Source organism: Arabidopsis thaliana, chromosome 4, assembly GCF_000001735.4.
Source record: "Arabidopsis thaliana chromosome 4, partial sequence".
Lineage (NCBI taxonomy): Eukaryota > Viridiplantae > Streptophyta > Magnoliopsida > Brassicales > Brassicaceae > Arabidopsis > Arabidopsis thaliana.
Genome location: NC_003075.7, coordinates 16,428,223 through 16,450,318, shown reverse-complemented (window position 1 = coordinate 16,450,318; position 22,096 = coordinate 16,428,223). Strand labels below are relative to the sequence as shown.

At 37.6% G+C, this 22,096-nt stretch overlaps 6 protein-coding genes and 1 non-coding gene across 11 annotated transcripts; 2 read left to right on the top strand and 5 right to left on the bottom strand.

Annotated features, from left to right (window-relative positions):
• Positions 1-2,183: 2,183 nt before the first annotated feature.
• Positions 2,184-2,485, top strand: AT4G03375. 2 transcript variants are annotated; one of them, NR_144047.1, is made up of 2 exons: positions 2,184-2,261; positions 2,346-2,485. It is a non-coding gene; the product is annotated as an uncharacterized misc_RNA (transcript). The 2 variants fall into 2 exon arrangements; NR_144048.1 differs by having other exon boundaries at positions 2,216-2,482.
• Positions 2,486-2,496: 11 nt separating this feature from the next.
• Positions 2,497-5,178, bottom strand: AT4G34400 (AP2/B3-like transcriptional factor family protein). 2 transcript variants are annotated; one of them, NM_001342283.1, is made up of 8 exons: positions 5,120-5,178; positions 4,910-5,003; positions 3,917-4,289; positions 3,691-3,837; positions 3,371-3,589; positions 3,263-3,286; positions 3,079-3,170; positions 2,546-2,974 (listed from the first exon to the last, which is right to left on the bottom strand). In NM_001342283.1, the coding sequence occupies exons 2-8, from the start codon at positions 4,994-4,996 to the stop codon at positions 2,723-2,725; spliced, it is 1,194 nt and encodes a 397-aa protein (NP_001320135.1). In that variant the 5' UTR covers positions 4,997-5,003; positions 5,120-5,178; the 3' UTR covers positions 2,546-2,722. The 2 variants fall into 2 exon arrangements, with proteins under 2 accessions (NP_195166.2, NP_001320135.1); NM_119605.3 differs by lacking the exon at positions 5,120-5,178 and having other exon boundaries at positions 2,497-2,974; positions 4,910-5,111.
• A 123-nt stretch (positions 5,179-5,301) lies between these two features.
• Positions 5,302-9,233, bottom strand: XLG2 (extra-large GTP-binding protein 2). 2 transcript variants are annotated; one of them, NM_001342282.1, is made up of 9 exons: positions 7,700-9,210; positions 7,469-7,606; positions 7,272-7,376; positions 7,031-7,189; positions 6,803-6,950; positions 6,657-6,689; positions 6,454-6,539; positions 6,182-6,345; positions 5,302-6,073 (listed from the first exon to the last, which is right to left on the bottom strand). In NM_001342282.1, the coding sequence occupies exons 1-9, from the start codon at positions 8,738-8,740 to the stop codon at positions 5,479-5,481; spliced, it is 2,469 nt and encodes an 822-aa protein (NP_001328987.1). In that variant the 5' UTR covers positions 8,741-9,210; the 3' UTR covers positions 5,302-5,478. The 2 variants fall into 2 exon arrangements, with proteins under 2 accessions (NP_001328987.1, NP_195165.2); NM_119604.4 differs by having other exon boundaries at positions 5,313-6,073; positions 6,454-6,689; positions 7,700-9,233.
• Positions 9,234-9,677: 444 nt separating this feature from the next.
• Positions 9,678-11,850, bottom strand: AT4G34380 (Transducin/WD40 repeat-like superfamily protein). The gene has a single exon (NM_119603.3). It carries the CDS (start codon positions 11,482-11,484, stop codon positions 9,997-9,999), a length of 1,488 nt encoding a protein of 495 aa, NP_195164.1. The 5' UTR covers positions 11,485-11,850; the 3' UTR covers positions 9,678-9,996.
• A 1,053-nt stretch (positions 11,851-12,903) lies between these two features.
• ARI1 (RING/U-box superfamily protein) lies at positions 12,904-16,039 on the bottom strand. 2 transcript variants are annotated; one of them, NM_119602.2, is made up of 6 exons: positions 15,647-16,017; positions 15,288-15,320; positions 14,924-15,206; positions 14,371-14,851; positions 13,533-14,242; positions 12,930-13,442 (listed from the first exon to the last, which is right to left on the bottom strand). In NM_119602.2, the coding sequence occupies exons 1-6, from the start codon at positions 15,770-15,772 to the stop codon at positions 13,282-13,284; spliced, it is 1,794 nt and encodes a 597-aa protein (NP_567966.1). In that variant the 5' UTR covers positions 15,773-16,017; the 3' UTR covers positions 12,930-13,281. The 2 variants fall into 2 exon arrangements, with proteins under 2 accessions (NP_001320134.1, NP_567966.1); NM_001342281.1 differs by having other exon boundaries at positions 12,904-13,442; positions 14,371-15,206; positions 15,647-16,039.
• A 234-nt stretch (positions 16,040-16,273) lies between these two features.
• AT4G34360 (S-adenosyl-L-methionine-dependent methyltransferases superfamily protein) lies at positions 16,274-18,403 on the bottom strand. Its single transcript, NM_119601.4, has 7 exons — positions 18,247-18,403; positions 18,072-18,168; positions 17,837-17,975; positions 17,532-17,614; positions 17,247-17,381; positions 17,057-17,161; positions 16,274-16,692 (listed from the first exon to the last, which is right to left on the bottom strand). Exons 1-7 carry the CDS (start codon positions 18,306-18,308, stop codon positions 16,567-16,569), a joined length of 747 nt encoding a protein of 248 aa, NP_195162.2. The 5' UTR covers positions 18,309-18,403; the 3' UTR covers positions 16,274-16,566.
• Positions 18,404-19,174: 771 nt separating this feature from the next.
• HDR (4-hydroxy-3-methylbut-2-enyl diphosphate reductase) lies at positions 19,175-21,912 on the top strand. Its single transcript, NM_119600.4, has 10 exons — positions 19,175-19,557; positions 19,819-20,015; positions 20,114-20,293; positions 20,395-20,526; positions 20,613-20,687; positions 20,757-20,862; positions 20,957-21,051; positions 21,140-21,325; positions 21,399-21,485; positions 21,573-21,912. The coding sequence occupies exons 1-10, from the start codon at positions 19,281-19,283 to the stop codon at positions 21,636-21,638; spliced, it is 1,401 nt and encodes a 466-aa protein (NP_567965.1). The 5' UTR covers positions 19,175-19,280; the 3' UTR covers positions 21,639-21,912.
• Positions 21,913-22,096: the final 184 nt, after the last annotated feature.

The window sequence follows — 22,096 nt, the reverse complement described above, 5'->3', positions numbered from 1 at the left end:
ATTCAAAAACGTAGATATATCTCAACAATTCGGAATTATAATTTCTGTAAACTTTTTACTAATTTTGGTACTCTTATCAAAAAAAGATTATGGTCAATCCACCAAGAAAAGAAGAGTATGGTCACATTGACAATAATCATTGACAATAAAGTCAACAATTTATTTTAACAACAAAAAAAGTCAACAAATTATCCAAAATTTGGGAAAGAGTTTATAATTCTTTTTTAAATGTTTTTTTCAAAGAATAAATTTTGACTTAGAAATAGTTATTAAACTATGTAGTAAGTATTAATGCATGCGACTATGTGATTAAGGGCGGCAGGCTCCTATACAAGTTAAAAACAAAAAATGAAACAAGACGTTAAAGCTTTATAAACCTAATAATACCTTTATCCAGAAGAAAAGTAGTACTTATTAAGCCACTAAAAAGGCAGAGAGAGAGACGCACGTGTCGAAATGATAAGAACACGTTTTTTGTGCTGACCACAAACGTTTTTCTTCATTATCTCGCCGCGTCATTACTTTTTTCACTTTATCTTTTCTCCAACTGGTTTTCCACTTTCTATTAACCAGTAAGATTCTATGGATTGGTACTAATCACTGATTAATCAAGATATTTAATTAATAACGATCACCAACTCTAATCGTTTTTCTTTTTTAATGTCTGTATTTCATTGTTTATGAAATAATTCTGCAACGTAACTTTTTTTTTTTAATTAAAAATATCTCAACAACTTTTAGTCTATAACCGTCCATTTCAGATAAAGATCGGGTAATAATAGGTGTCGATCGAATACAAGCAATTAGCATAACGAAATATTACTATCCAAAATGTATTGTAGTAATTAAAGAGATAACAACAATGGGATTGAGCTGGTTAAGGTCTACACCATTATCTCTACTTAAACAGATTTTGGACCATTTTAATGTTTGTTTCTACTTCTTGTATTTTTCTTAATTTTGGTAACAATAACCCACGTTGTTAATTACTCTAATTTTTTTTTTTTTAGTCTTCTAATTTTTGATTCTTTTATAGTTGGCTTAAGAAACTAATTATATGAGGAAAGTAATTAAAGATAATCCGTAAATAAATTTAGTAGCTATAAAATCAAAGTGGTTTAAAGAAGATAGTTGAAACCAGTTTGATTAACAAGCTATTTAGAGTCTAACGTTTCAACTAGTCAGCTTTCCAACAAACAAACAAAAAAAACTCTAATCAGAAATGAGTTATTCAAAGTGGTGTAAATATAAATTCAGGCTGGTAGGTTGGATTTCAAAGCGTTAGGTGACTTAACTTTCGTTAAATTGTCCTCATGTTTACTTCATCTATACAAACTCATTGAGTTAAAAAAACAAATGTTCGCCATGTGAAAATAAATAATAAATTAAGATATATATTTTTTTTTTGAACAAAAAATTAAGATATTTTATGTGCAAAATTTTAGTCTGTAAAAGCGTGCTCTGTAAAGATAGTGACACTGACATGCAATTTGCGAAAATTGATTATCTTCAGGAGAAAATGATTATTTTCGTGCAAAAAGTGGAGCATATCCAAAGAAAGAATTATGCTAAAGAAGAAATCAAAGTTATTCAAGAGAATAGGTTTTTAAAAAATAACGTCAAGAAAGGAGTAAGGACCCACAAAAATGGAAGTATGGCCAAAAATTCACGAAATAAATATCATTCCCTTATCGACATGGTAATGTAACTAGAAAATAACAAATGATCCAAATCAGAGTTTTCAAAAATAATAAAACTTTAGGGTTGGTTTAGTTGTATGTTTACTATGATAATGATTGTTACTATTTTTGGACTCGAAACAGAGTAGCTTGCTCTGTTTTGTAAAGATGAAAGCAAACATTCAATTAAAAAGAAGAGGTTTTCGAAAACGTGACGATAGGACCCACAAAACTGGAATTGAAAAAAAAACTTGTAGGCCAAAAAATTCACAAAAGAAATATCCAACGTCGACATGGTAAACTATAAAATAAATAATGATCCAAGTCAAAGTTTTCAAAATAATCAAACTTTATGTTGGTTAGTATATTTTACTCTGATAATGGAAGTTACTATTTTTGGACTAAAAACAGAGTAGCTACTCTGTTTTATATCACAAAATTCACAATTATTATGTCACAAAGCTTTCAAGGTCATTTCTCACTTCCTCTCACTAATTTGTTCTTTGTTTCTCCTCACTTCTGGTGAAGCAGCTTCCATTTAAGAGAAATCAACAAGCGATATCACGAGGATGAAGAAGGAAGGTACATATTTTATTTAGTTTTCCTCAAAGGTTATATATTTAGTGAATGAGTCCTCTGTTTCTTCTACTTTGATCTTTGTTACAGGAGATTCCGTGGAAACCAGTATACCTAGATTCTTCAGAATTTTCAAGAGAAAATCTTGCCAAAAACAGATTGTAGAAAGAAAAAGCTAAGACAAATATACAGTTTTCGACCTTTCTTTGATTTTTACTCTTTCAAGGATTTTTTTTTTTTTTTTTTTTTCAAGGATTTTTACTCTTTCAAGGGTTTAAGAGTTAAACTTTAGCTCAAAGATTAGATATTGTATTCAGAAATAGATTCATGAGAGAACAAGAGAGAAGGTCATACAATCTGAAGTAGACAATAATGAAACACATAAGTTTGCTTGATCACACAACAAGATGGAAATCAGAGAGATAATTAAGTAGCCAAATCTCTTCCTCTACTCATACTGCTAGCGTCTACAGATCCTTACCGCGGATGACATGGAGTTTGATTGCGTAAACGAAAGTTCCCTTGCGCAAGAGCTCACACAAAATGCGGTCTTCTTTCTTCAACTTGTTCCTCTTGCATATGCGCATCCATCTTTTGATACAAACACGCTGATCCTTCCATTTGGCTGTTTTAGCACTTAGTTTCCCGAACCTGTCGATGTAGTTAACATAGTCTCCAAACCTCAAGCAATAGTCTTTCACCAGTTGTGCATGAACCAACTGTAAAAAAGATACGTACACAAAGCAGACAAGAACGTTAATGAAAACAATCTTTAAGTTAAAAAGAGTAGTAGTATATGAGGACAAGAAGTTGCAGTTCTTACCAGCTCGTATAACCTATTCTTCACGTTTGTCTCGAAATGGATATTCTTAGGATCATCGAGGTATCTCTCAGGATTCTTGATCATGGGATCGACTGTAAGAATCTCAAGAGACAAAAGCATTAGCATCTCAAAAATCAATTACATAATGAAGTGATGGAACTAATTAAGACAACAATGTGATTACCTTTCTTCCTCTTCTTTGCCGCCTCTGGTTCCATAGACAAAGCAATGTTGCATTAAGATAAGCATGGAAGAAATGAAGTTAAAAGTGATGAAAGTAAATGTATTTTACCTTTCCTCTTCAGATTAGCAACCTTATTTGCAACCTTTGGTTTGACAAAAGAGGCAGTGGCTGTGTCTTCTTTATCAGGAGCATAAGAACTGTCCTCCTCACTGATGGAATTCTCTTCAATATCCAATTGACCAAACGTTTCAATGTAATCACTGTCACTGTCCTCCTCTTCGTCTTCCTCGTCATCAGAGGACTCCACAACTTGTTCTTTCTTCTTTCCTGAAAACATCTCAACAAAGAAGACATGATTGTCAATATATAAAACAATCACATAAAGAAACAATTCAAGTTATGCAATGAGCTAACGATGAGTTTAAAACCTTTCTTCTGGCTTTTTGGTATTGTTGGCTTGGCCACCTTGAATTCAGAATCAGTGTCTGTCTCTGTTTCTTCACTGCTTTCAGAATAAACACTATCCTCCTCCTCATCGTCATCAGAATCCTCCACAACTTCCACTTTTGACTTTCCTGCAAACAAAAATCTCAAAAGTCAAAACAAGCAAAATCACATAAAAGCAAGTGATGGGAAAAAAAGCTAACAATGAACCTTTGTCTCTGCCTTCCGGGACTGTATTCTTCATCTCAGATTTAGCACCAGTGTCTGTGTCTTCACTGCTCAGAGATATAACACTGTCTTCTTCTTCCTCTTCCAATTCAGTGACTTCGCTAATCTCTTTACATGCGTCGTAGCCGCGAAAGATACTGACCTCGAATATGTGAGCTCCATTATAGGCAAAGGTCAAAAAGTCTCCATCGTTAAGAGTATTATCCCGAACAAATTTGGGCCATCCTTGTGAAAAAAGCACTTCATCATCCTTTATCTCCGTCGCTACCTTCCAGGAGCATCCACCAGGTCCTCGGAGAATCACAGTCTTGGGGAAACGATGTGGAATGTGATCGTAGTAGGAAACTGGGATCACCTGCTCATTTCACAGAAAAATTGTTTAACTTATAAGCCAAACACTCAATAGATAAGTAAAGACACAAAAAAAACAAGATAACTTTAAGGTAAGTCGGAGAGAGTCATTAAAGAGGCTTTCCACACACAACAAGATTTGGTTTCAACCAAAAGCGTAGGGACAGTTAAAAGAGTCAACTTTCCAGAACCAGACAAAATCAAAGCATCCAGTCTCAAAATTTTATATCTTTCAGCATTTAGAAGCAGAACAAATGTTTCTATTCATCAACAGAAAAAGAAAACAAAATCTGAGCAAAACTACTTTATACTTTGATGAAATTTAGTTCCAGTAACCAAACATATCCAGTGTTAAGTCCATAAATTAAGCTGATTCATACAGAAAGTTTAAATCTTTAGTCAGAAAAAGGAAACCAAAGGGTAGGAATAAGAGCAAAACCCTAGAAACAGAAAAAGCAAAATCTATAGAGGAAGCTAAATGCAGATAAACACAGTGTTTGTTTCATAAAAACCATCAGACATAGTTCAAAGAAACCACTAGGCTAAGAGAATCTACCCAGTTCAAGAATCGTTTGCTCATGAACAGATAAACCTGAAAGAAGAAACCTCGAGAGAAAATCTTACCATGAACTCTGAGCTGAAATGGGAGACGAAAACAGTGAAGAAACGTGGAGGGAGCTGGAAATCATTGCTAGCCATTGAAGAGGCCATCTTGGATCTGTGTGTGAAGAGAGTGAGTGAGAGAGAACGAGTGAAAGAGAAAGAGAAAGAGAAAGAGAGAGAGAAGAGTAAAGAGAAAAAGTAAAGCTAAAATGTTGTATGAAGAGAGAGTACCTTACCTTGACGCTTGAGTCAAATCAACGTTTAAGTTTTTGCAGAGAAAGGAGGTACAATCCTCAGACCCTCGTATTCTGCGTGGCCATTTCAAATTATTTTCTTTTAAACGGTTTGATCTCCCAAACTGAACCGATAATTTATTGCTACTCCGGTCCAGTTCAACCTCAATAACCGTATAAGTAAATGTCTGTTAAACCGGGAAAATTCACTTTATTATTTCTCTATTTTTTTTCCCCTGAAAAATCAATCACATGAATGTATCTTCACACTACTACATATACAACAAACATACACACAGAGAGAGAAACAAACTTATGTAATTTCCACAAAGAAAGAAAGAATTTTAGGAAAAAATATCAAGAGGACGAGCTGGCCTCTATGCTAGTAGTAGACATCTCTTGGAACATGGAAGTTTCTTCAACATGCCACTTGAGAATCTCTCTCGCATACCTCAGTGCATTGTCCACAGTATCACTCTCCAAGCTCACTTGACAAACAAACAATTTTGGCTTAAAGCTCCTTCCACGCATATTTACGGGTTCCAAGATTGAGTCATAGAGTCTCTTGAACTTATATCCAATGTAATGGAAAGCACGCTGAGCCATTGGAGGGTTGTGTCTGCTCGTCTGGTTCTGGCTGATCAATGGGTTGAAGTCTTCAAACCACTCACAGGTTCTTAGAGGAACCTCTTCGATCTTTTCTTCTAGGAGATCAAATTTGGTTAGAACCAAAAGAAACCTTTTGTTAGCTAGGCTCGGGTGAGTCACCATGTTCTCGAAAAGCTGTTTGGTTGCAAGCATCTTGTTCACAATATTCCCCTCACCGTCTTCTATGTTTTCTGCATAGTCTGTTAGTGAGACACAAAATATCACCAAGTCAGCGTCTTCAAACATTTCCAGCAATTTCCAGTTTTCACCAAGGCTTCTCGGATTTAGCCGGATGAGTTGGTACCTAAAGAGAGAGAGAGAGAGAGAGAGAGAGAGAGAGAGAGAGAGAGGGTAAGTTCAACGGTTTTTCATATAGCCGGAATGCAACACAAGGAAAAAGAACAGAACTAACTTCATGTCTGTATCATGTTGATAATCGCTCTCAAGAGACTCTTCTTGAGAAGTTGATGGGAATGAGAAGTCCACACAAGAAAGTCCTTCCATAGAGGAGAGTCCTTCCGCTTGCAATATGTCCATATCAGAAGGATCGTATTCTGATCTCGAGATCTCAAGAATCTGAGAAGAAACAAATTTGGGTCAGTCATCTTTTTCCCCTTAAACAAAAGTGTTAAGGTCCTGAAAGAGCGTTTATATATGCAAGCAGGCAACTTGATGTAAACTTACTCTTTCAAGAAAATAAACGGCGTTCCTGGGAAGTGTATCGCGAAGTCTTTTGTAGGTGGCTTGAATAGCTGGTACTCTCCAGAGATCTGCAACGGTTTGAGCATTCTCACGGCTTGATGGTGGAAATATCTTCAGGTTTCCGTCTTCCTTTTCTTTCAAAACCCAATCTGAAAAATGTTTTAGTCTCGGGTTGATCGAGTTACCTGGTTTTGCACTGGTTTCATCTCCCACATTGCCTAAATCCCAAGAACTCGATCAGTCTTCCTCAATAATCAATTGTTAACTGATGTTTGTATTAGAATATGAATGCATTCTTATTCTAATAGTTTGTACAGTCAATAATAATTACCTGAAGACTGGTCATTGCTCATCTCTTTTTCAAATCTTTCATGTGCCTCAAGAACCATTGCCAGATAGGTATAGAGATTTGTTTGGATTATGAATTTGATTCTTTCACGGTCTTCTAAAGAGAATGAGACGTTGTAGAGAGACCTTGCCTGAAACAGAAGAAGTCAATTCCCGATTCTTTACTAGATGTGAAACATTCAAGTGGGAGGCATTAAGATGAATAGCTCACTTGTTTGTAAATTGTAGTGGCGCCACCTTTTTCGCTACCAATCAAAAGAAGCTTGTTAAGCATCTTCTGCTCATATAAGGGCACATCATATGGTTCTACTGCAGACGAAGCCGGAGGAACTGGCAGAGAGAACACAGCGCAAGCAATTTTTGCTCTCTTCTGTAAAAATAATATCCTTCGTTGTCTTTAGTTTTATATTTAATGTTGTGAACGAGAAAAGCTGGTGATCAGGAAACCATACCTTACTCCAGATGTTCCCGATGGGATGCTTTTGACCTTCTTCTCGGTAAGAACCATCTGAATCGACCCAAAAATGAGGTTTTCCTTCACATTGCACCCCCGCCCACTACATCAAAGCAAAGAAGCGCTCAGTTCAGAACAATGACACATACACTAAGCATATTTGTTATCCAAAACAAAGGTGAAAAGCAAAAGAACCTTGAGCATCGTGAGCTCTGGCTTGGTTATTTCCCGGCCATTAATATAAATTTCAGTGTCTCCATTGCTTACTTTCTCACTGATGTATCCTCCTATGCTGTTGTTAGGACTTATAATCTGACTAGGTTTCTCTCCTATCTGATTAAATAAACACATAGAGGCTCTGATTTAGCTGAGCACTCAAAATACAATCCCGATAATAGATACGCAGACATATATAAGAAACTGTACCTTTCCCCAGTAGCCAGCAACCTTATCATACCAATAGTGTCCGGGTTTTAGCTTCTTGGGTGGATTTGGACATGTCTGCAACGTGTAAAGCTCATCTTCACTTAAAGGCTTGTCATTGACAATGATAAGTCGTGAAGGCAATTGATTCGCCTTGCAGGTGATCTCGGCATTCATGACTTGTCGAAGTTCAGAATCCGTGAGATGGCGCTTGAGCATTCTTGAACACTTTCCGAGACTTGCTCTCTTGGACTCATCAATCCTATAACCAATGCAAGCTTGACACTTTCTTCCTTCGGGCATCGCACCCATGGCTCTGCGCACACAGTTGAAACAGTATTTGGCATCGCAGACAATACAGACTTCCTTCTCAGTAAACCGGTTCCCCAACTGGCACCGGTAACACGATCCTCTTTTACCTTTCCTTTCAGCTCTATGCGTTGCAGCTATACTTTCTCCATCAGAAACATAGGAGCTCTCATCACATTCACTACTCTGAAAAGGTTCAACGAATCTCACTGCTCTAGGTCCCACATCCGAAACTCTGTCATCATCTAAGTGATCCTCCTCTCTCGCTGATGCAGACAATGGTGATGATGGTGATAACCGAAAATCAGCAGGACTTTTCACTTCTTCTGGTACATCCAACCTCTTTGATGATGATGATGATGATGAGCCAGAAACAACATCACGCCCTATCAAAACCACACTAGAACCAGCTGCAGAGTCAACGAAACCGTTCTTCTTCTCTATTCCAGAATCAGGTGGTCTCTTGGTATCCTTAGTCATAACGAGAGGTGCCACTGGGTAAGAGATACCACTCCGCAAGGAAGAAAAGGAAACGGGAAGAGCCGTAGGAATCTGATCAACTTCAACGGGAAGAGCTCGTGGCACATTAGCAATAAGAGGACCTTTATACTCACTGGCGAATGAATATTCGATTCGATAGCCACTACTTGTTTCATCATCATCGTCACTTTCTCGATTATCCCTTTTAGGATTCGGTGATGGGAAAGGTAATAACTTTCTTATAACTGCAGCCATCTTCTTACCCAATCAAGCACACATACAAACCCAAAAAAGCCCTAATTCCTAAAATTCCCTAATTTAGAAACTTAACAACTTATCCGAGAAAACGAGAATTCATGAAGTGATAATATACAGATCCTAAGCCATTAGTGGCTTAAATAATCAAATCACAAAGCGCGTGAAATAAGAACGCAACTACAGAAATATAGAAAAAATTGATCACAGAAAGCTCCTTTAGCTTAAAGAAAGAGACGAAATTTAGTTTTTTTTTCCAGGAAAGTGGCGATGGAAGGAAGAAAAATCAGCAAATAAATTTTCCGGGAAAAGGGAATTTGCAGAAGAAGTAAACAAAAAGAAGAAAGACAGAAAGATGGGTTGGATCGTATACACTAGTAAAAGACGAGGACTTGACAAAAAAAGGGGAAGACTTTCTCTTTGTTTTTTATTTTCTCTGCAATCAAAAGGAAAAATGAGTTATTTTCCGGGAAAATTCTTGCCGTCAACGCGGGTTAGGGGAGTTGAAAACGATGCGTTGCGAAAGGCGTTGATGGAGTCAAAGAGAGAGGGCAATTTCGTAAATATATCTTCGGTCCTGCAATAATGTTCGCATAACCCGAATTACACGGTTAATAGAAAACCGGAGGTGTTGACCCTATTTAAGTATTTATCAAAGAGAGGCGCAGAGACATATATGATGATCCCGGTTGTGGAAATGTTTTCGGTTAAGTGATTGAATAAGACTTTTTTTTTTTTGCTCATAAAGATAGATTAGGTTTAAATGGTAACAGTAAATTCACAAAGATTAGTAATTTCTAACAACTTTGGGTGGATATTTCCAGGTTGGAAAATCAATTAAAAAATATCAACATCCTATATTATAATAATATAGAAAGACTAATTCTAATGAAGAGGAAAACGACTCATCCAAAATTCCAAGTTATAAAGTTGCAACCACGACATAGACCACTAAAGAAAACAAATATATATGTTTGATTCGGTCTTTGTTCTTGTTATCTTACAAATTTATGGAAAATAAATAAATAATTCAATTTCGTTTCAAACATTTTTTTTAAAGAAAAAAATAACCAAAAAACTCATTACGTGAAAACCATTAACCCGACTTTGATTCTCACACCAGCTAGCGTGGCACAAACCTCTCCGTTGACTTAGTCATAAAAATGAAATCAATCCTCTGTCTCTTTCCCGGCGTGAATATGGCTCTCGTGACGACGTGACACTCTCGTAAATAATCACACTATGCTCCTCCACTCTTATTTTTCCACATTGCGTGAACTCCACGCGCCACTTCCTTCATGCGGAGACGAAGAGCTCTTCCGCTCTGAAGATGCTGCTGGCTCGTCCATCTCCTTCCACGTGGCCATTCTCTCCGACACGCGCCACACTTTCACCGACTTGTCCAAACTTCCGCTGTATATAATCCACTTCCGGTCTCCCTCGGCCACTGAGGCTTTTGCTCCCTGATGACAAGCCCGTTCCTCCTCCACGGCTAGGCACTTGACCGGCCCCATGTGTCCCGTCAAAACAGAGAGACACTGATGGGACTTGTCAGACGGGTCCCGCCTCCATACGCATATGTTCTTGTCGGCGGAACCACTCAACAGCAAGTTCCCCGCTATACCTAGACAAAGCACTGCGGATTTGTGGCCTTTGAGTATTCCGCCTGTGAATGACCGCTTTGAACGCTCCCAATAGTTCACTAGCCCGTCCGAAGAACCGCAATATACGATGGAAGATTGTGATTTTACGGCCAACGCCGTGACCGCATTTTCTTGCTTGAGCAAAACTTGAGCTAACGTATGTTTTGTTCCTTTGCCTTGCAACTCACGTTTCCACACTTTAACAGTACCATCTGCGGATCCCGTGAACACCAAGTCATCAAAACCGGACATTACAGAGTTTATCGCGTCATCGTGTGCATGTATCGATTCCAAACATTTTGAATCCGCGATTCTCCACACTTTGATTGTCGTGTCCCAAGAACTCGAGTACAACAATCCAAGCTCCACGTCCAAGCTAAGACTAGACACTGCGTCGTTATGCTTCGTCTTCACAGAGTTTCTGTTGCGGCGTACCTCCATGAAATGCTTAGGGTTGACGGAGCTCTTGACCATTGATTTAAATGTTGGCAATGTTCCAACCCGCTTATGTTTTCCTGGTTTTCTCTTCGAAACCTTCCAAATCCGGATCTTCCCGTCTTGATGGCCGGTAAAGATTCGGTCTCCGAATATCACAATGGCCTTGATTAGCCCACTACTGGATTTAAACCCAGCGTGTTCCTTCAAATTCTTCCAAACCCTAATGTTCTTCGAATCCGAGCCCGTGTAGAGAAGGTCACCAGAAGCGGCTAGCGAGTATATATGCCCTTCTTTTCTAACAATAGATCCAATGAGACCGTTGGTCTCGAGGACATTGTCTTCGTTGAAATCTGCACCCCAAGGAGGCGACACGCGGGCCCAAGGCGACATTACGCAAGGAGAACCTTCTCCGCTGGCCGGACCGCTGCTCATGGTCGAGGCCGAGACGCTGCTAAACCGCTGGTGAGTCACGTTGCTGTTGATAATGATGGGATCGTCGGGAGGGAATATCTCGTCGTGGTCAGTTTTCGAGATATTACCAAATTTAGGCCTAGGTTTGGGACCCTCGCTAAGGTCGTAGCTCAGATTATGGCGACTGTGAATGTTGTTATATGGATCGGTTTGGAGATCAACGACCATGGTACCACCCGTTTCGTTCCTCATCTCTTTCTTCAAATCTTTATCACAAAAGTCAATTGCTTGAGTTTTTTCAAAAAATATGAAAATAGAATAATGATAAAATCTCTCCTTGCCTTTTTTTTTTTGATTAGGGTGATTTCTTTTTTGGGTGGTGATAGCTATGAATAAGATAGTCGAAGGATGATGTGTGTTTGTAGTTTTTGGTTGGCAAGGAGGGACAGAGACTTTTATGGAGATTTTTACGGAAAATTGGAGGGTCTAGAGCAAATATTGACTTTTAATTAACAAGTTTTTTGGTTTGTCAACGGCTCTTGAGGAATTGTTTATGGGGTTGCGAGAATTGATCTTATAAATGCAAACTTATATATACAGACACGAAATATCCAAAAGATTGGTCATTTGTGATATGTGATAGGGGTGCTTCACACGTGGTTGTTAATAGAGGAAGCTTCTATGATTAATCCTAAACTATATCCATGCATCGAATGTTTTCTTTTCCGTGGGCTTTACATGTACTCTCTATTACATTGAATTAGAACGTCCTTTGTAAAATGCATCTGAGTTCAGATACATTGGAATATTAGGCACGCAAGCCGAAAGGTACTTAAATCTCCTCCATAACTCATTTCACATAGCTTTACTGCCTAAAATACCATTTTTTTTTGGTTTGGTTAAAAAGATAAATACTTATATATGTACAATATTGTCGAGCATTTGTTGTCCTTGTCCCGCAAGGCCACAACACTTGATATATCCAGACAAATATTCTTGATAACGAATTATAATTAAACATATACTTACATATCAAGAAGACTATACACCACTTGAAAAGATTAGGCAAATTGTTTAGGCATGATTCCACTATCTATCAATTGCTAACTATTTATACTTATCTCCATTAAATTGGCGTTTACTATTGCAAATCGTTCTTTTGTTCTTGCTATAAGTTGCATCTTAGCATTAACAACTTAATAATGTATAATCCTTTGCAAACTTAATTCAATTATTTGTTTTTATTTAGTGGGCTCTTGAAAAAAAAAACCAATTTTTTTTTTGCGGTGATGTGTATATAAGACTAGATGCCATTTATACCAAAAGAAAGTACTTATTGTTGAAGAAAACCATTTTTATCAAGCAGTAATCCCCTTCCTTAGGTAATCATCCTAATACTAATTCAACATTTAACCAACATTTTATCATCCTGATACTTTTTGAGGCAAAGAAAGCAGTGAGTTTTATTTTTATTTGAAAGAGGGAAAAAGCTGGAAGTAGCATCTGATGGGTACTGTACGAACGAGCACAGATTCTGAAAGTTTGATATATTTGGCCACTCCAATGACAAAACACAAAGCTCCTTTCTTTTGCTTAATTACTCAAAAAAAAAAAAAAAGCGAACGCAAACTCATGATAATAAGTTCAGACCAGTTTCTTTACTTCTTTTGTCTTAACCGTAATTTATTACAATTTGTGGGTTACTTCTCTATACTTGGGATCAAATCAGAAAATGAGATAACAACTAGAAGCTATACCGGTAAATACAAATGTTTTTAGTTATTAAATTAGTTACTAATAAAATAACTCTTTTGACATCATAGACATTGAGAAGCAGCAGAGTTTAAAGAGGCTGAATTAAAGATCTATAACTAAAGAAGCAAAAGTAAGGGGTAGTCATAATTATAGTTGTACGAAAACCAGAAAAACTATAAGAAAGACAAATTAATCAGTCCAGAGTCACGAGTCTTGAAGGTGATAGATATATAGTCAAACACCTTTTGCTATGTCATCATATCTCATTTGGACTAAGCAAGAGAGGATTTGAGTTCAGTTCTGGTCGACGAAATCAGCTGGCAAGTTCAAATCCAATAAAGTGACTTTGTTGTTTAAGAAACTTCCTTCTTTTTTGGGACGTTTCTGTGAAGATGAGCAAATGGTGTCTTCCGAGCTCCTTGATCCTGAAGCTTGCTCAGGCCTCGATGTCACTCCTGTATAAAAATATTTATCACTCATTAGGATTTTGATTCATTGATTCGTTACTAGAATACAATGATCATCGTTCACCGAGAGTTGATTACCGCTTGTACCACTATCCAAAGGTTGGAATTTGTCAGCATCTTTGGAATTCCAGGAAGCATAAAACTGAGCTGCTTGTTCGATTCCCTTCGATCTGTAAGGTGAGATGTTGTGGATGCCAAGTTGGAGAGATCCGAGTAAGTCATTCTCAATGCACTCGTACATTTTCTTGCAGAGTGTATCGACGGCGACAGACAAATTGATGATTTGAATCCTTATCGCCATAACTTTATCATTACTAAATTCATCAAAGGGCTCCTCAAGGAACTGCGAAAGTTTCTCCACATTACTTTCAAGTTGTTGCTGCTGATCCTCAAACAAATTCTTCTTTATCTCTCTCTCCTCAGGGGTCATCTCATCTTTAAACATCTCTTCACCAAACATATAATATGCAAAAGCATACGAATATGAAAGAACTCGCCTTGATCTGAATAACCGGTCGAGTCCATTGGTGACCCAGCTGAAGTCTTTAAGCTTCAACTCCCTCTTTTCTGATTTCGACACTTTCTCATGGATAGTATCCCTAAGTTTATCTTCTAGCTTTGATGAATCTGTATGAGCTTTGTATCGGTGATGATAATGCGTATACCTGTTTAAATCTCTCTTCGCTCTTTCCATCTGCTTCTCTTTGTCATCTTGGTACCGACCACAACTGTGACCAGCGATACTCCTATAAGTGTGATCACTTCCAGTAGCTCCACCACATAGCCAACTGTACATTTTAATAACCAAACATGAGAGACACTTCCACCATTTGACATTTGATCGTCTCAAAGCATAGAAAAAACAAATGCAAAATAGGAAAAAAAAGCATTGAGGAAACAAGGCTCGAGTTCTTACCAAAAACACTGCCCACAAATACACCTCACGAGATTGCATCCACCATTCTTTTCCACAGGTTTGTAACATTTGGGACACAGCTTTGTGTGAACGGTTATCCAGTTGATTGTCTCAGACTCATCTCGACACTTCTTTCTCCATAACTCCCACATCAAACAAGAGCAAGGGGAGTGGGCTTGACACAGACAACTGAAACAGAACTGAAGACCACAAGAACATTCAACTTCGCACAACTTGTCATCCTCAGCTCGTATAGCATTCCCACAATGCGGAGTGCTAGGACACCACTTGACCATTCTGTTATCTTCGATGTACGACTCAAGAAGGTAACGATCAAACTTCGCAGCTAGATCTGGACGCTTTTTACTGACTAGACTCCTGACAATATCTTCATCACAAATAGCATTACATTGATGAGCCATGCATCTAATCCTTTTGCTCTGACCTTCATTTATCTGCACAGTAAAATGCTCCGTCCAACCTAAAACGAAACAAGAACTGTGTTACATCATATGTCAACCTTTGCAACAAATTACAGCAAGAGGGTACTCACAATTATTGCAAAAGCAATGGCCACAGTCCATTCTTGTCATGTGATCACCTGGTAAATCCTCCATGCAAACATCACAACTCATCTGTGAAGACTGAGGAAAGGAAGAGTTGCCATATTGATAATCGAAGACAGTGACACCAGCTCCAGAAAACAAGCTATCTTTTCCTTTCTCAACAAACACAGCAAACAACTTCTCCACATCCCACTGGTAATGAATAAGAAGAGTCCGTGCATGGTGCTCCTTTATTGATAACAATTCCATCACCCTTAGCAAATCTTCTCTCTGCATCAGAAAACCAATAACTCAAACCAAACTAAAGCTTAAAATTAAACCCGAGAGTAAAATCATCTCTGCTGATTTTACCTGTGCTGCTAGAAGCGATTCCTGAGTGATGACCTGCAAAATTGTAGAATAACTGTTAACAAACCCTAATTTCAAACAGAGAAGAACAGAACAGAACAATTCTGCAATAAATTAGAATCCTAAACACTGTGAAAAATGAGAAATTCAGATGAACAATGATGCCGGAACCAGATTTTCAATCTCACAATTGCAATGAAATTCACTTTGAAAAGGTTCAAAATTTTCACGAAATATCAACAACCCACAAAAATTGAGGGGGAAGAGAATTACCAATAACAACCAAATATGAAACAATCACGGATATTAAGAAGAAAGAGATAGAAGAATGAAGAGAGGAAGAAGAGTGTATATAAGAGAACCTGAGTGTTTGATCTTTTAGAGGACAGAGGCTGCAATTCAGACTCTTCATTATCAATTCCATCCAAAGAATCTTGATCGGAGGAGTAATAGCAAGCCTCTTCCTCCGCGCTAAAATAATCATCCATCGATCACAATTCTGAATTAAGAAATGATAAAGAATGGACGGAGGCGATCAAGAGAAAGAGAAGATCGACGGAGGGAGAGAGTAAAACGGATGAGTAGAGGATAAATAAAGGAGGGATATTCCGGTGAGATCACAGTTCCGGTGAAGAGTAGAGGGCGATAGAGGAGGAAGACGAATCGCTCAAAGATTCCTATCTGTCTCTCTCTCTCTCTCACTTTTACTGCTTTTATGCAAAACGATACATTTATGTTACGTCGTCGTTTTGGTCCGAATGTGAAAGTGTTTTTTTTGCCATAATTGTGAAAGTTTTTTTTAATACTAAGCGCATTGATGGATATTTTCTTCTTTTTTGTACATACGTAAATTCAATTCCTCTTTTCTTTCCACTCTAATCACCAATTAGAGTTTGATTTGAAGATTCGTTTTTTTTTGGATATTACTAGTAGTAGTAGTCAAACTAAAATTGAATCTGTTGGCAACAAAAAAAGAAAGATAGTAAAAATGTAAAATACTATGAATAAGTTAGTTAGGATGACTTTCAGTTTCAGTTCAAATATAGATACATGTCACATGAAATTTATCTAACAACAAAAATCAATTAATCTTTTTACCCTAATTGATTCCTGCGCCATAGAAACATCTCTTTAAAGTGTTATAATGTTAACTGTCTGGTACGGAAGCAGAGGTGTGGTTCAACGCCATCCTTTACTTTTGTCCAAAATCCACAAAGAATGATTCTAAAATTAGCAATCAACATTACAGAGCAACAACAACTAATCTCACGTTGTTCTTGTCCTAATCCTCGCCATCATCAATGCGTGTTCGGAAGAGGTAGTCTTCGCCTTCAAGTTCATCTTGATATAGGGATATTGATGGATCATTACATTTCTCATCTTCTTTCTCATCATTACATCTCTTTCCCTGACCAAACATGTCGAGTTTTCAATACTCTCAGAATATCATCACTAGTTAAAATATATGAGAAGGTTCACTTTCAGAAAATATGGAGGCTTAAATCGTTCACAGACTGCAACCTCTATAGAAATGCCTAACTTTGAATATAGCAGGATCAGATTTCAGATCTTAAGATTCATTTTTCATACATGTGGTTGTGATTCTCTCCATTCAGCTATTAGTATTCCATAAACCAAGATCAATTTGTTTTGGCAATAAGCAATACTTGTTACTAAGAACTTGTGGGGATTTGCTGAAGAGCTACTATAAGGTAATTGAAACAGAGAACAAATGTTAATCCTTAAGCAAAGATTCTAGAAACATTGCTGACCTTTCTTAAGATATAGAAGAAATAATGGAAGCCATCGCCAAAAGTGTTGTACTCCATGGACCAAGTAAACTTAGGATCCTTAAACAGAGGACGCCTGAAATGCGGCTGCATTGACAAAAGAAGAGTTTTTTTTTAGAGCTATTAATTGAGAAAATGCAAGAACATGAGATCAGATATTTTGTTTGAAGACCTGGCCAAAAGTAATGGAAATGAAAATGCCATCTGGTTTCAAAACCCGGTGAACTCCATCAAGGGTTGCCATGACTTTGCTAACAGTTTCTGGACGGGGATTCCAAGGATCACCAGCATCCACAAACAGTACATCCTACAACACGAGATTAATTACAAAAAGGGACAAATCATGAGCTATCTCTCCTTTTCAAGAAAATATATACTTTAGAACCTCACTGAAAAATCTGAAGTCCTAAACAAACAATGGATCGAAAGAAAGTTGTAGCTCAGTTACAGATTTTACCATGGTCCCTTTCTCAATAACCACATCAAAAGACTCGCTGTCAAATGGGAGGTCTAGCATGTCAGCTTGCACCACTTTTATTTCTGAATATATCAAAGTATCACATCAAATATTGAACACGTCGAGTGTAAGATCTAACTTTAAACCAGCAGAAACTAATAAACTTCTCAGTATAATTAAATATAGACTATTGTCAGTGTCTAGTTTTAAAGAATCAGAATTCAGAAATCATTGTTAACTCTAGTTCTTCTTCATTACATTCATGCCTATAGAACTACTCAAACAAATTATAACTTAAGCAATACCTTTGTACCCTTTTGGTAGCAGCCGACTCTGCATCTTCTCTACCGCCACGGAAGATAAATCAATGCAGGTAATATCAACAATCCCATCCTTATACAACTCTTCACACAACTGAGAGTTCCCACATCCCAATTCCAATACCTTCATTACAACAACAAGGAAAACTCAAAAATCAATTTTTTTTTTGCAATCATCAAGAGATTAATAACAAAAGAGAGATAGAGAGAGGGAATGTACGGAAGAAGAGGGTTTGATGTTGGATATGATGAGATGCTGGAAATGAGAGTAATCCTTGAACCATTCATAGTGTTCTTCAGAAGAGAATCTCTCGTCCCTGCATTCTTCCAAGACATTCAGAAACACAGGAAAGAGAGAGGGAGACTACTTGTAGCTGAATGCAATTCATGATTACCAGTAGTGAGGATCGAGGTAGGTTAAAGCAGAAGGAGGACCAACGGAATTTGGATTCTCCATAGCTGGACTTGCTCGATTCTCCTCCTTATCAGCTCAGCCAATAAACCCTAAACCCCTTTTCACTAATCACACTAGTTAACTAACTCTTATGGAATTGGTAACAGTTGACTTGATCTTGGCATAAACTAGCTTAAGAGTTAAGGGGGCTTGTTTTGTTATAACATATGGGCCTATAAAAGCAGCCGCATTTCTTAAGCCCATGTGATTTTCTTACATCTACAAGTCTCTGTTTTTTTTTTTTATTCACGTCTTAACGGATTACTTTTGTCCAAATCATTTAAGATCAGCAGACTTATTGCCTGTGACGATTATCAATTCATTCTATATTTTTCCTTGTTTTGTACGACACTTAACCTATCCAATGATTTGCACACACAAAAAAAAAAAAACCCTATCCAATGACTACATTTTCTATGTATGTATGTTATTGTCAATGAAAAATATGCCATTCTCAAAAATGAATATTCTTGTTTTTATTACAATTTTTATTAATATCCATGATACATGTGTAGTTGACAAGGTGACAACTCAGAATCTTATATTCACACCAATCACACATCATTAAAGAAAAGAGTTTAACCATAAATTTGCGACTTCAAGAGACTTTCACTTTCGCGACCCAATTTTTTTTTTTTTGTGGCGTAGGTACGCTCTTTTAGTAGGATGTCTCTTCCCATTATTTTCTCACCAAATATGAAATCAAATCCCATAAAAAAAATAAGACATAAAAAATTACACATGTCCAATTCCAAGTGGTTCGTTGCATTTTACACTAATTCCCAAATACATTTCCTTGTCAATTATCCAAAAACATATTAATTCAATTTTTTTTTTTTTTTTTGACATCTCTATTTTTTTTTTTTATTATAAATGTGGAAGAGGCTCTGAGATAACTCGTGGACCAAAATCGTCCATTGAAGTGAACAGTCAGCATCGTTTTGCTTGCTTGTGCGTTTCTCTCGAACTCTCTCCATGGCTGTTGCGCTCCAATTCAGCCGATTATGCGTTCGACCGGATACTTTCGTGCGGGAGAATCATCTCTCTGGATCCGGATCTCTCCGCCGCCGGAAAGCTTTATCAGTCCGGTGCTCGTCTGGCGATGAGAACGCTCCTTCGCCATCGGTGGTGATGGACTCCGATTTCGACGCCAAGGTGTTCCGTAAGAACTTGACGAGAAGCGATAATTACAATCGTAAAGGGTTCGGTCATAAGGAGGAGACACTCAAGCTCATGAATCGAGAGTACACCAGTAAGTTCCCCCAACTTTGCTGATTTGCATGCTCTGTTTTGGGTTGATTGAGCTGTAATGAAATTTACGAAATTTGGGTTTGTTGTTGAAAAAAGGATTAGACTTTCGAATAGTGTGAAGACCGCAATATTGGGTTTTGGATTAGAAATTGTTTTGGCAAATCTAACAGGATTGAAGTGGGAAAAGTTGTATCTTTGTGGGGTTTATAAGATATTGTTCTGAAGAACAAGAATCAATTGGATGGTGATTTATCTTGCTCAGGTGATATATTGGAGACACTGAAAACAAATGGGTATACTTATTCTTGGGGAGATGTTACTGTGAAACTCGCTAAAGCATATGGTTTTTGCTGGGGTGTTGAGCGTGCTGTTCAGATTGCATATGAAGCACGAAAGCAGTTTCCAGAGGAGAGGCTTTGGATTACTAACGAAATCATTCATAACCCGACCGTCAATAAGGTATGTCGTCACTATACTCAGTAACCTTACTGTAAACATAGCTAGATGCTTTTGCTTTGTGGCCAATCAGTGTAGTTGAATTGCATGGAACATTGCAGAGGTTGGAAGATATGGATGTTAAAATTATTCCGGTTGAGGATTCAAAGAAACAGTTTGATGTAGTAGAGAAAGATGATGTGGTTATCCTTCCTGCGTTTGGAGCTGGTGTTGACGAGATGTATGTTCTTAATGATAAAAAGGTGCAAATTGTTGACACGACTTGTCCTTGGGTGACAAAGGTACATTCCTCCTGTGGCCATAAATCCGTAATATTGTTTCTCGCATTCATCTCTAGCATAGGTTATTGATATCTTCCTTTTTGACATTTGTGACTCTAAAGGTCTGGAACACGGTTGAGAAGCACAAGAAGGGGGAATACACATCAGTAATCCATGGTAAATATAATCATGAAGAGACGATTGCAACTGCGTCTTTTGCAGGAAAGTACATCATTGTAAAGAACATGAAAGAGGTGTGACTTTTATATTGTCAAACTTTGGATATCCATAGAATTTTGCAAGATGTGTTACTGATGGGGTACCTTATTACTGAGCACAGGCAAATTACGTTTGTGATTACATTCTCGGTGGCCAATACGATGGATCTAGCTCCACAAAAGAGGAGTTCATGGAGGTATGTAAGCTTATTTTGCTAATTCTTTGTATCATTCTGGTTTTTCTAATCTCTATGTTGGCGTTGTAGAAATTCAAATACGCAATTTCGAAGGGTTTCGATCCCGACAATGACCTTGTCAAAGTTGGTATTGCAAACCAAACAACGATGCTAAAGGGAGAAACAGAGGAGATAGGTTAGTTACTCTACCGTTTTTTTACATGACAATCGTCTTTTATCCTTGGAAACAAAAACACCTTAGTTTGAGTCTCATGCCAAAAACCCCACAGGAAGATTACTCGAGACAACAATGATGCGCAAGTATGGAGTGGAAAATGTAAGCGGACATTTCATCAGCTTCAACACAATATGCGACGCTACTCAAGTAAAATTCCCATACCTCAAAAACCATGCATCTAGACAAGTTTTACACTTGAGGAAGTGTTTATTCATCAATACTATAATCTCTTCAGGAGCGACAAGACGCAATCTATGAGCTAGTGGAAGAGAAGATTGACCTCATGCTAGTGGTTGGCGGATGGAATTCAAGTAACACCTCTCACCTTCAGGAAATCTCAGAGGCACGGGGAATCCCATCTTACTGGATCGATAGTGAGAAACGGATAGGACCTGGGAATAAAATAGCCTATAAGCTCCACGTAAGCGCATTTCAAAACTAACTTACTCCTTACCAAACTGCATTCACTGATTTTTTCTATTTTACATTGATAGTATGGAGAACTGGTCGAGAAGGAAAACTTTCTCCCAAAGGGACCAATAACAATCGGTGTGACATCAGGTGCATCAACCCCGGATAAGGTATATATATATTTGCAGCTATATTTTTGTTTGGTTCTCTTGTTTCCCACACGAACATGAGTGAAAATATTTGTGAAAAAATTACAGGTCGTGGAAGATGCTTTGGTGAAGGTGTTCGACATTAAACGTGAAGAGTTATTGCAGCTGGCTTGATTCGGCATTGTGATCGTATTCAAATACTATTTGTCATGTCAAGAGTGTACTAAAATATATGTAGTTGTATGATTTGTCTTTATAACTTTTGTAAGAGGTTTTGTAATTCAAAGTCAACATCCTCGTTATCTTACTCCACTTAATGTTCTTACCATAATCGCAATTAGACTGATATAGAACTTGAGACTGTGTAAGGCTGTCATTATCGAGAAGTTGTCACTAAAACAACTAGGTTATGAATCTCCGCGGTATCGGGAAAGAACTCATTTTCAACAAATCGAGCCACAAGAGTTTCTAAAATAGTTTAATGTAACGAAACTCGGGAAGTTGTCAAGAGTTCTCCCGCGATATTTCGTTATGTTTGGAAAATTTTCAAAACAATGTAATGAAATATCGCGGAGAACTCATTTTCAACAGAATCACTCATCCGAATTTCTAAAATAGCTTCATAAATTTTT

Coding starts and splice junctions, on each gene's coding strand:
- AT4G34400 (NM_001342283.1), bottom strand. CDS start 4,996: ATGGCCTCTTCAATGGCTAGCAATGATTTCCAGCTCCCTCCACGTTTC. Junction 4,290..4,909: donor ATTTCAGCTCAGAGTTCATG/GTAAGATTTTCT, acceptor TGAAATGAGCAG/GTGATCCCAGTTTCCTACTA. Junction 3,287..3,370: donor TGCTAATCTGAAGAGGAAAG/GTAAAATACATT, acceptor CTATGGAACCAG/AGGCGGCAAAGAAGAGGAAG.
- XLG2 (NM_119604.4), bottom strand. CDS start 8,740: ATGGCTGCAGTTATAAGAAAGTTATTACCTTTCCCATCACCGAATCCT. Junction 7,377..7,468: donor CAGAGCTCACGATGCTCAAG/GTTCTTTTGCTT, acceptor GCTTTGATGTAG/TGGGCGGGGGTGCAATGTGA. Junction 6,951..7,030: donor CCACTACAATTTACAAACAA/GTGAGCTATTCA, acceptor CTTCTGTTTCAG/GCAAGGTCTCTCTACAACGT.
- AT4G34380 (NM_119603.3), bottom strand. CDS start 11,484: ATGAGGAACGAAACGGGTGGTACCATGGTCGTTGATCTCCAAACCGAT.
- ARI1 (NM_119602.2), bottom strand. CDS start 15,772: ATGGATGATTATTTTAGCGCGGAGGAAGAGGCTTGCTATTACTCCTCC. Junction 15,321..15,646: donor CTAAAAGATCAAACACTCAG/GTTCTCTTATAT, acceptor ACAATTTTGCAG/GTCATCACTCAGGAATCGCT. Junction 14,852..14,923: donor CCATTGCTTTTGCAATAATT/GTGAGTACCCTC, acceptor GTTTCGTTTTAG/GTTGGACGGAGCATTTTACT.
- AT4G34360 (NM_119601.4), bottom strand. CDS start 18,308: ATGGAGAATCCAAATTCCGTTGGTCCTCCTTCTGCTTTAACCTACCTC. Junction 17,976..18,071: donor ACATCAAACCCTCTTCTTCC/GTACATTCCCTC, acceptor GTTGTAATGAAG/GTATTGGAATTGGGATGTGG. Junction 16,693..17,056: donor TCTTCTATATCTTAAGAAAG/GTCAGCAATGTT, acceptor ATGTTTGGTCAG/GGAAAGAGATGTAATGATGA.
- HDR (NM_119600.4), top strand. CDS start 19,281: ATGGCTGTTGCGCTCCAATTCAGCCGATTATGCGTTCGACCGGATACT. Junction 20,294..20,394: donor CTTGTCCTTGGGTGACAAAG/GTACATTCCTCC, acceptor GTGACTCTAAAG/GTCTGGAACACGGTTGAGAA. Junction 21,326..21,398: donor AAATAGCCTATAAGCTCCAC/GTAAGCGCATTT, acceptor TTACATTGATAG/TATGGAGAACTGGTCGAGAA.